Source organism: Rhagoletis pomonella, unplaced genomic scaffold, assembly GCF_013731165.1.
Source record: "Rhagoletis pomonella isolate Grant_MI unplaced genomic scaffold, Rhpom_1.0 Rhpom_scaffold_00001, whole genome shotgun sequence".
In the NCBI taxonomy this organism is placed as follows: domain Eukaryota; kingdom Metazoa; phylum Arthropoda; class Insecta; order Diptera; family Tephritidae; genus Rhagoletis; species Rhagoletis pomonella.
The window spans coordinates 48,575,590-48,587,480 of record NW_023458555.1 but is presented as its reverse complement, the minus strand read 5'-3'; the positions used below and the strand labels follow the sequence as shown (position 1 = coordinate 48,587,480).

General features: G+C 36.0%; 1 protein-coding gene across 30 annotated transcripts in view; it reads right to left on the bottom strand.

Moving 5' to 3' along the window:
* Positions 1 to 1,525: 1,525 nt before the first annotated feature.
* LOC118745526 (tropomyosin-1, isoforms 9A/A/B) overlaps positions 1,526 to 11,891 on the bottom strand; it is a 58,783-nt gene continuing 48,417 nt past the window's right edge. For 11 of the 30 annotated variants that reach the window (XM_036479078.1, XM_036479095.1, XM_036479087.1 and 8 more), the window contains one exon: positions 4,034 to 5,729. In XM_036479078.1, coding sequence (XP_036334971.1) covers positions 4,924 to 5,729 — 806 coding nt within the window. In that variant the 3' untranslated portion in view covers positions 4,034 to 4,923. Of the gene's footprint in view, positions 2,683 to 2,823; positions 3,446 to 4,033; positions 5,730 to 6,380; positions 7,014 to 9,660; positions 11,431 to 11,891 lie in introns of those variants that run through there. The other 19 variants (XM_036479144.1, XM_036479054.1, XM_036479051.1 and 16 more) reach the window with 7 other exon arrangements.

The following is an 11,891-nucleotide window of genomic DNA, read 5'->3' as shown; positions in this document are numbered from 1 at the left end:
ATGTACCGAGCAGAAAATAAATTGCCAAATTTATCACCAGTGGCAACTGTGCAAGTGATCAGCTGTTTCGAAGGTTGCAAGTTTTTGCAAATTTTGCGTTCTCGCACTTCTGTCAGTGATGCCAGATATTTTCTGCTAAATTACCCACGGAAGTCGGGAAAAAATCCCTCAATTACCCACATCTTAAAAATTTATCCCACAAAATTCCCCAAACAATTCAAAACATGTATTTCAGTAGTAAAAAAGTAGCATTCATATATGTACTTACTTCGTTACATTAATATACATATACGTATAATATTCTTTCGAAATGCGAAGATCGGTAGATTACGCACTAAAAACCTTAAAGAATTCTGGAAATTCTTAAAACTACCACTGTTACAATTTATTTGCATTGTCTAAGCAAATATGATTTTTGTTGACTTTAAAGCTGAATCACTTACATTTTTTTTGATTCAAAAGCAACCGTTATTTTATATACATACATGTACTATTTAACTTTTCATCAGATAATTTGGGCTGCTTTTTACATTAAAACCCAATTACAATTGGAAAGATTCATTCTTAGTCAGCGCTCGAATTGGTTAAACTGAGAAAAATTTCCAAATTTTCCTTTTTTAATACTTATACATAGCTTATCCACATCACAACTTCAGAACGATTAATTTCGTAAGAGTGTCGACTGTTCTTGAATTCTGATCAATTATGGATCGATAATTGTGTAAAGTGAAAATCCCTTTTTTCTCCCTTTTAATAATTTTTGTTGCAAAATATCCCTCAAATAGGGAAATTACCCACAATCTGGCATCACTGACTTCTGTTGATATTTCGTCTCCTTGAGAGCTAAAGGTGCTAAATTCTCAGAACTTTTGCTGCTGGAGAATTTTGCCCTCTCAATACGAGTACACACCTATTAACTTAAATATCGGTACTGAAACGCTGTTGTATAAGTATAGCATTTTACTTTGAAATGCAGAAAATTATCTTTGACACATTTTAACAGATGGCAATCGAAATTTCAATTACGTTTGGTCGAAGGCGAAAATTTAAAAATAGCTCTTTACGCTGTAGTTTTTACGGAAATTGGCGTTTAATGAAATAAAAGTATTCGTTTAACTTACGCGGTTTGATCTTATTTGGTAAAGACCAATTTTTATTTATTTTTATTGTTCACCCTAGGAATCACGAAAATTCCTGGAATTAACATTTTTCGCATACCGAAATCCCGGGAATGTTAAAATGCTTCGGGATTGAATGTAACAGTCTTAAAAACTTTGGTAAATTGCCCCACTTTTCCGTTTTTCAGTTTCTATTTTCTTACATCGAATAATACGTCTCACTTGTTTTCTCAACTGCCGGTAGCGCTTCTATATTTACATACTGCATACCTACATTACTCCTTATGTTCGAAATTTGTTCGCCTTCTCTCTGAGCCACAGGCTTTTGTGCTCCAACGAATCTTTTAACGAAAGATTCGTTACTAAAAACCTATTTCACCAACAAACTTGTAAAAATCAAACACTTATTTCCTTCAAATGCATTGCGAAATCTATCGAAGTATTATGTTCACTTTTATTAGTCCAATTTGTTTGTTGTTATAAATATATGTATATTTGCAAATATAATTAGGTTTTAGTAAAACATTAACTTCCACAATTTGTTTATATCGATTACTATGCAATGTTTTGTTTTTATCTACCCAATATAAAACACCGCACAATTTACATATTTCCATGTGCAAATGTTTGCATTAAGTATTCAACTAAATTTTTTTTATTAAATAACGACCTATCTTGTTTTTGGTTTTATTTTGTAGAAAAAATTTCGCATGAAATTCAAAAGCTTGGACAGTTTCTTTAGCTTGTCATTATATCGAGCCCTAGCACGCAAAAAAAACGTAAGCGACATTAAAAAAAATTGTTTTATTTATGCAGATATGCATCTAGATGCACTAGGTGCATTTCTGAAAAAAAAAACAAAGTTTTGAAAAAAATTTCGCTTATACTTTTTTGGCGGTTAGTGCCCGATATGTTTGTATGTAACGTAGTACAGCTTAGAAATAGAATACAAAAATATATGTTTATAGTATGTACGCAATTACTTGAGTATTATCGAAATATTTCGAAGTTTACTTATAAAGGAGTGGAATATTATTTTTCGAGTTCAAGCACACTTTAAAGCAATATCAAAATCTGCTAATGCAAAATTGGGATTTCTAAAGGGGTTCAAGGTAATGAAGGCTACGTGTTTAATCTTGCAAATAAATTGCGTAAAATTTTTATTTTGTATTATAAAAAATTTGGTTTGAACCAATGTACATACGGTATTTCTACTTGAATTGCAAAAAGGCAGTTTATATTTAATGTTTTTTTTTTTTGGTTTGTTTTATATGTATTTGGAAATATTGAGTACGAGCGTTTAAAAATGGAATGTAAAATTTTTTTATGTTTTTTTTTGTTGGTTACTTTTTTTGCATTCAATTACGTTTAATCCATGCTCTATGGGAATTGTCATAAGATTTATGTTTGTGAAAATTTCTGCTTATTTTTAATGATTCTCTGCAGGACTGCTATTGTGGGTTCTCATTACAAATGCTTCAAAAAATCTAGTAGTTATTCAGCTCGGCATACTCCAACTCTTGTGCAATTGTTTTGTACTTTTCCAGGCCTTTGCTGACTTCGGCTGTTAATTTTGCACGCGGAGAAGGAAGGCATGTAAGAGACAGAGAAAATTTTTAGTGATATTGAAATATAAAATTGTATTTAAATTTTTACAATTTTTTACCTGACAAAAACCAATATAAAATTTAAAAGATAAACAAAATAGTTTTTTATTCAACATTTATCTGCTGTTGGAAATAATATTTATTTTATATACTCTTCAAATGTTTCTTACACGAGCGTGCATAGGTGTTACTACATACAAGTAAGTACATATAAATGTATACGAATATTTAGTAGTAAAGCAGTAATGTAGTGAAATGAAAAATATGCAAATAATTAAACTAAATAAATACAAATACACAATTAAATATTTGGTTTTCTCTTTATCTTGGTTAACATCATCAATGAGCTTTACATACAACTAGCCAAAGGCAACTATTTACATACATACAGCTACGAGCGTTCAAATATAATACAAATCAAAACTGTAAACTTCAGCAAGCCAAGTGACAAATATTCGATTCGTGTGTCACTAATCCGGCTAGACTATTAAAGTCAGATGTATTATAAACACGCAGAAGAAATGGAATTGTTTCGCGTTTAAGAACTTTGATTGTTGCCGTTGCTGCTGCTGACTTCGCCGCGGCACTGGTTGTTGTAGAGCTTGTGTTGTTGCGGTGGTAAAATGTGTGAACTCTATTCCTTGAGAATGAGCTCGACGAAGGCGGTGTCGAGATCGTCTCCAATATCCTTGTAACGTTCCTTCTCCAAGACAAGGTCGTCTAATGAATTTAGGTGGGTAGAAATAAAATAAAGCAAAATAATTAAAATTTAATTGAAAAAGGTAAAAAAAAAAACATTTAACAAAAGTATACATATAAAAATAACATTTACACATGTACGCACTTATATATTATGTAAACTTCACATATTTTCGACTAAACAATTAGACTTAAATAAAGAAAAGAAAATACATAAATTTACATATTACGATACAATGGAGATTTGTGAGGAAATCTTTATTAAAACACAAAATTTGTTGCATTGTATTTTGTAGCAGAAAATACGTATTACACCCAGTAGAAAAAGTTTCCGAACAGAGAATTTTTTTACAATATTGATAGTTCCATAAAAATCGTTAACTTTTCATAAAAATTTTGTAGCAACTTTAAACCAGCAGATTATACTAAACTTGGATGGACTATAAAATTGTTATACCAAAGAATTTCTCTCTCTGACTACTCTCTCTGACAAAAAAGATTTAATTTTGCTTAAAATTTTTCAAATTTTAGCCGAAGGTTAAACAATTTTTAAATAGACTGAACCATATTTTTTTAACATGAAATTTTAAACAAAAATTTCTATACGGAGTCGGTTTCTAGTGGGTGTAGTGAGTGTTAGTTTCTGGAAATCATATTAAATAATAAATTCGAAGGTTCAAGAATAAATATAATTAAGTTAATTTATTTCGAGTCAAAAGAAAAAAATTGCATTTTACTTAATACGATTTTTCTCAGAAATCCATTGTTTCGTCTTAAAAATAAATCAATCATAGTGTTCGATAACAGATAAAAATTAAATTGTATTCACGTAATGGAAAACAAAATTAAAAGCACAAAAACAAAAAATAAAATACATTAATTAAAAATAAAGTTTACCTTTTCTTGCTTCATTAGACGGCGGAAGGTTCAAAAGCGGCTTCATACATTCGCATTGGCTTCTTGTCGTTGTTAGTGCAGCAGCCGTGTCGCTTTGCGGTTTATTATTTAAAGAGCGTTTGTTTTCTCATAAAAAGCAAATACAAAATAAGCTGGCAAGCTGCTATTAGCGAAAAGTAAAAACTTCCTCACAATACAGCCGCCGCCAATAGGCAGGCAATTTATTTCCGAATAGCATTTTTAATTTTTTATAGATTTTTTATTTTCAATATTAAATAAAGAGGAAAATAAACATAACAAATGCATTGGTTTAAATTAAATAGGTTTTAAAACAATAGGGCTGTTCACGGTTGCCATGGTTCAAGACTATTTCCACAATATCCTGAACAGCCCTAGTATATTTTACTGTGGATCCTCTAAAATAAACGTGTTCATGCAAACAACTAAATAAAACTGGCAGCTTTCATAGCGGCTGTGTTTATTGCCTATGCGCGTATGTGATTGTCGCGCCCTAAGAAGAGGTTGTCTTTGCACTCCAGGTGCTGGCATATTAAATTTTTACATAAATTTTACTTTTTTGAGACAGCGATTCACCACCTAAATTAAGCTGTTGGCGCGGGTTCTGGGGCAGCCTCTGCAGCTGGAGCAGCCTCTGCGGCGACAGGTGCAGCTTCGGTAGCTGGAGCAGCCTCTGCGGCAGCAGGTGCGGCTTCTGCTGCTGGCGCGCCCTCAGCAGCTGGTGGGGCAGCCGCTTCCGGAGCAGGCGCCGGTGTGCCAGCTTCTGCTGGTGGAGCCGCGGCTGCCTCTGCGGGTGCACCTTCGGCTGGTGCTGCTGCGGCAGCTGGAGCACCTTCTGCAGGTGCGGCAGCAGCCGGAGCTCCCTCAACCGGCGGGGCAGCTGCTGGTGCGCCTTCCGCTGGCGGTGCGCCTTCAGCTGGTGCTGCAGCTTCGCCTTCTGCTGGTTCCGCGCCAGGTGGTGGTCCTTCGTAGTTCTTGACGAATGGCACCTCAGCGCCCTCTGGTGGCAAATCAATGGAGTATTCAAATGGTGGTGGTGGTGGCGGTGGTGGTGTTGGTTCCTTGACTGGCTCAGGCTCAGCGGCCGCGGCCGCAGCTTCGCCTGGTGGTGCGCCTGAAGGTCTTCTGACGACAGCCTCTCCACCCTCGGCTGCGGCAGCTTCTGCTGCTGCGGCTGCTTCCGCCTCTGCAGCCGCTGCTGCTTCCGCCTCAGCTTTGGCAGCTTCTGCAGCGGCAATTTCCTCAGGAGTGGGCGTTGGCAATTTAGGTGTTGGCGGTTTGGGATTGCGTGGCGTCCAGAATGGTTCAAGTCCGGGTATCAGATCCAGGAAGGCCAGGTCAAGACTGTCGCCAATAAGGCAATAACGTTCCTTCTCAACAATAAGATCATCTTATTTTTTTTTCAGGATCAAACGTTTTCAAGTGTTATTGATGCATTATCGACGTGGTTTTTAATTTTGTGATTAGAGATGGCATGATGGTTTGATGAGCCAAAATGCAAGAAGATAGCAAGGACATGCGAGCAGTAAGAAGATCGAAAAATATAAAATGCAAATTAATCAGAAATAAAGTGTATAGCAAAACTTAAATTAGAGCCAATTTAAAATATATGAATGTTAAAATATAATCAATAAGGGTTTAACAGAATGAAGGGTTGGTTGCACATTTTTTTGGCAGGTTACTAGTAGGAATCTTTTTTGTTAGACAGGCAAATGGGAATACGCGACATTTAAACACACACAAGTGCAGCAGACCATTCCAGGCAACATATCAGAAATCGTCGAGCATGTTTCGTATCCGAGCCGAATTGAAATTGATAGGAGTTAATAAATTTTTGGCATCCAAATTTATTTTGTTTTTAAGAAGTCGCAGTTAATCACAGTATTCTATTTTATATAAATAACTCGTCCAGCATTGTTTAGTCATCCCAGAAAACCTTAAGCGGGTGGCGCTTCGGCAGGAACATCAGCAGGAGGGGCGGGTGCCGCCTCTGCAGACGCAGCAGCTGGGGCATCAGCGGCTGGAGCAGCAGCAGGAGCACTGCCTGCAGCAGGGGCCGCCTCAGCTGCTGGCGCTGGAGTGCCTTCGGCCGCAGGAGCAGCGCCCTCTGCTGGCGGTGGTGCTGGTGCTCCTTCGGCTGGTGGGGCACCCTCGACAGCTGGAGCAGGCGCGCCTTCAGCCGGTGCAGCACCTTCTACAGCTGGAGCACCTTCAGCTGGTGCCGCGCCCTCCTCCGTTGGTGGTGGCACATTGCTGGGGTCGAAGTTCTTTACGTATGGCACTTCAGCGCCCTCTGGTGGCAGATCGATGGCATATTCGAATGGTGGTGGCGGTGGTGGTGGAGGTGTAGGTTCCTTTACTACTGGCTCAACGGCAGCCTCAGCTTCAGCACCTTCCGCAGCACCTTCACCGGCTGTTGGTGCTCCTTCGGCAGCTGGTGAGCCACCCTCGACCGTTTCACCACGTTCGGCCGCTTCAGCAGCTGCTTGGGCCGCCGCTTCTGCTTCAGCAGCTGCAGCCTCGGCTGCAGCAATTTCTTCAGGTGTTGGTGTAGGTACCCGGGGTTTGGGATTACGATCGGTGTAGAACGGTTCCATGCCCATTAGATCAACGAAGGCCAAATCGAGGCTGTCACCTATCATTGCATAGTGCTCCTTCTCAATAATCATTTCATCTGGTGAATGTTGGTAGGCGGCGCAAACGCGTTCATGGGCAGTTATGCGTTTATGTATACCATTGAATGGTTGTAGGGTTGGTTGGTTGGTCGGTAGGTTGGTTGGTTGACAGGTTGGTTGTACGGATTTATTGTGGTTAAGTAGGCGGTTATCAATAAAATAAACAAAGCGGCGAACGTGGGGCAAGATGAATAAAATCAAATAAAAAGAAGCGAAATTAAAATTAAGTCTATATAGTAACCCTTTAAGTGATATTATTATAATGCACTGCTGATCATGATGAATATACTGTAGCTGTGAATAATTGAGATGCTGAGTTCAAAATTGTTTGTAACACCAATTGGGCGGGGCAACAGCGACACGACACGATAGCGTATTTCGTTTAATAGTAAAGAACTTAAGTAGTATAAATACGTACATACATTTACTAAATTACTATCACATAGCAAAACAGGCTAATTTTCAGGAGACGTTTATAGTTTTAAATTCATTTCATCGTGCAGAAAACGGGGAAAAATCATATTTTACGCCAGTGCGGAAACTGCACAAGATTTTACCATGGTATTTTTACACAGTGTAATATCAAGTGTAATTCTACATCGTTGCCTCAGAGACAGTATTTTAGAAAAGGATCGATATGTTATTACTACATACTACATACATATTTGTTGCAGTTTATTAAAACAACTTAAGTGATTTTAGAATGTCTGACTTTGAATTAAAGAATAATAAGTTTCAATTGAATTGTATATATTTATGAAGCTTCTATTAAAAGGGCTTCTTGGTTGGTAACCCAATATTGCTTTAAGGCAGAGGTTCCCAAACTTTTTTTTCTCGTAGACCCCTTTCAAAAATTCAAATTTTCTGGTTTCGGTGGACTGATACATTTCTAAATATTCCCAGAGCTCGTAAAAAATTTAAATGTGAAAATGTGAAAATTAGATCGCGGGTGAATTCAAAAACTAAAATCAGAGTGGCCAAAATAAAAGTAAAATATTTTCTATTTATAAAAAGAATGTGATTACACACTTGTAGGTTTTAAAAAATAGAGCTCGTAAATACATCAAAATTCTCTCTCGCTCGGAAGAGTTATATTTTTTAAGAGCACTGAAAGCGCTAGTTATTTACATTATCTTCACCATAAACTCATCAAATGTTCGGCCCACTCATGACTTTGCACGTGGAGTATATGTATAATTGTTTATTTGTGTTAATCATTTTTATTTTTATCGCTCCGAGTTTTAAAGTGAGGCAAAAAATATTTACCACATTTTTAAAACACAAAACCTAAAACATCAAAACGGCTAAGCTTTTTACGCCAAACTTTTAATTAAGAAACTAACAATAGAGAAAAGAGCGAGTTTAAAATAATCGATGACAAATAACCAAGCAAGCAAGAAGCACAAAAAGTGTTCCACCGTCTCATCTTCTTCAAGGCAAGATCGGCAAATGGACTTGTCATTTACGCCTATCACAGTCAGGTGTTTGTGCCAAATGAAGTGACCAGTCAGCAGTCCAGCAAGTTGTCTGCAGTGTCGTCTGCTCATTGAGAGCAAACAAATTAGATAGACCTTGTGAGATTGAAGGCAACATGAGTTTTGCCCACCTCGATGCCTCTCAGTCATTTCTGAGCGAAATATTCTCCCAGTTTCTGATGGTGGCTTCGATTGCCGAAGGTGGGACTGCTAAAACTGGTTGCGGACCGAGGAATGCCTGGTCGGAGCAAACTCTGGCCAAATGATCAGATGTCTCATAACGAGGTAGTCCAGAGTGACCTGGCACCCAGAGTAAAACAATCTCGATATGTTCACCATCATATTTTAGTCGAGCCTTGCATTGCCGAACTAGTTTGGAAGTACTTATAGATGGCTGGTCAATGCCTTAAGTGCAGCTTGGTTGTCACGTAAACTCCTTCCCATCCACCTATGTTCCACCACGTAGTTCATGGCTTTGAGTATTGCCATTACCTCAGCCTAGAAGACTGAAGCATATTCCCCTACAGAAAAGCGAAGCTTATCTGCATTAACCTCGAAAAACACCCCAAATCATGACCCAGAATCAGTTTTGGAGCCATCAGTGAAGATTCGACAATATGTGAGTCTGGTCTAAGCGATGGAATCAAACCAGAATTCAGTCTCGGGAACTCAACATTATAGAAAACAAAGGTAATGGTGGCGTACTATCCTGTAGCATTGAAAAGACACAAGTGCTTAAATCTCTGCCGCCAGCAATTTTCGCCGCGCCCCACTCATTGTCATACCAGCATCCGGTTCTTTTTAGTCAGCAAGTGGCCTTTAAGGCTTTCCCACGTATGAAAATACAAAGTGCCGGTAAGTGCAGCAGTGCGTCAAGAGCACTATACACCATTCAAAAAAATTAAAGTTAAATAAGAGGCTATCAAGCAACCATTTTGGTTCTTTACATCGAAACCAGATAAATTTTCGTGGACCCCCATTTACAACTCATGAACCCTCATATTTTGTTCACGTCACCGTGGACCCCCGTCGAGTCTGCCGTGGGGGTCCACCTGGTCCACTTTGGGAATCACTGCTTTAAGGGGAGAATTGCCTATCTCGTGATTAGCTGTTTTAATAAAATGCCGTGTATATTTTTTCACACGCTTGGTAGTCAAAATACTTGTGTTAGTTTATTTTTGGAAAAATACTTTATTTGTGCAAATTGCAGCTGAATCATATGTAAATGTATTTATATGTAAAAATATAAATAATAATTTGCCTTCGCAGTTAATTGATTTTACGTAAATAAACTGAATGCAAAATTGCATACATTACTTCTTATGTGTTTCTAAATTTACTGCAGGCTAAGAATTGAGTTTTATTTTATTTTTTATTTGTTTTTTTTTGTGGAACAACAGCAATCTTAAATCTTTTAGGGTTTTTTTTTTTATAATTTGTAACTATTTTTATTGTCGTTCTATAAATGTTTTCTGCGTGTGGGAAGTAGGAAGCGAAATTGTAAGGAGACAGGATAGTGGGACTAAAGGCATTAGGAAAATACTTAAAAATTAAACAGATATTACACAAAAATTCTAGAAATTCTCGTTTTATGTCCTTTTGTCTCTGCTGTCTTTTCATTTACAATAATCAAATATTTATTAATACATAGAAATAGGTAGCATTTTGTCTTTCTTCGTTTTAGGTATCAAACAGAAAATTACATACAAGCGCACAAGGTTCAAAAAATAAAATAATTTTTTTATTAAATTAAAGTTATAAATTAGTGTCTTCGTATTCAGCATTATTAATGCTTTTGTTGCAAATGTCTTATTAGTGCATATACTTTTTAATTTAAATGTTTTAAATAGTGTAATTTATTAGCAACAGGCGCAACAAACACGATTAAAATAAAACAAAATAAATTATTAAACTTGAAACAAAAAGTTTATATTGCAAAAGGACAATTTGATTATTGATTATTTAAGTCAAGAAAAAATTTATATTTACTTTTACTTGCTTTTTATACTGGCAAATCTTAACATTTCTCGCTTAAATTTGCATAAGCTAATTTAGTTTCGTAATATTTTTTAATTTCAGCACACTTTGTAGTGAAAAGTTATACTCTAAAAAAATGTGTGTATAAAATGGAATATTTTGCTCAATAATTGGAATGTTCGAAAATGCATAAGTGTAGAGTTGCAACGTGAATACTTTTTCTACATTTTTTTTTTAAATGTTTACAATTAGTATTTTTCAGGAATGCAGCTTAGAATTTAAATTTAAAAATGCTATATAGTGAAATAGATTTTTTGTTTGTTAGTTAAAAAATCATAATTTTTGTTTTGCAATTTATTCTTTTATCTGCTTCTATCAATCATTTTGCTGTTGCTGTTGTTGCTCTACTACAAGTAGTTTATGTTACGCTGCACGATTCGCTTTGCAACAAAATGCTTTAAATAAATTTAATTATTATTGTTTTTTTTTAACATTATGGAAGGATGCCCACTCCGCCGACTCGATATCATTTAAAAGGCCCGCTGAAGGCACCTCCATTCGTGGTGTGTTAGGCAGCAAAGACACTCATTCATGTACATACATAAATACGTATGTATGTACGCACATATGTATTCTTGCATACATTTGTTTTTCTTACGATGTTGTTGCAGTTTTTGTAATAGTTGTTGTTTAATGCAGTTGTTTCTTAATATTTTTTTCACTGTATCGTAGTTAAATAAGAGTGTATGTAAGTTATAATGCTGGCATGTATGTATGTATGTATGTATATACGTATGTATGTTTTGTATACATGGCTATGTAGGAGGAGGCCACAATGGAGCGAGTGGGAGTGGCAGTGGCGTTGATGTAGCAAATTATATTCACATATTTTGAATATCATGCAGAGTGGCTTCCATTTCTTCCTGCAGCAGTTTGTTCTTATTGCGTTCGTTCATAAGATCATCTGAGCAGTTGTTTTTGGTGGATGTTGTTTGTTTGTTCACATATTTTGAGTGTTTTTTTAATACAATAAGTTTTACATGGTTTCAGTACATAAACAAATCAAAAAAATAAATAACAATAAATAAATAAAAAATAACGTATTGTTAATATTTAAAAGTTAACAAGAACAAAGATAGTAAAATAAAAAATATAATTATTTTTTAAACACAATAATTTCGTTCAAACACAAAATTTTTTTGTATTAAGTTGTTTTTTTTTTTTTGTTTAGCAGTCAATAGGCGGAGCAGGTAGGCGAGCGAGCAGGAAAGCACATAACATGAAAGAATAAATTAATTGGCATAAATAAAGAACCAAAAAATTAAAAGACGGTGTACAAAATTATGTTGCACAATCAAAATTTTAATCAAAATACATAAATAAATAAATAAATACAAATAAATAAATAAATACAAATAAATAAAT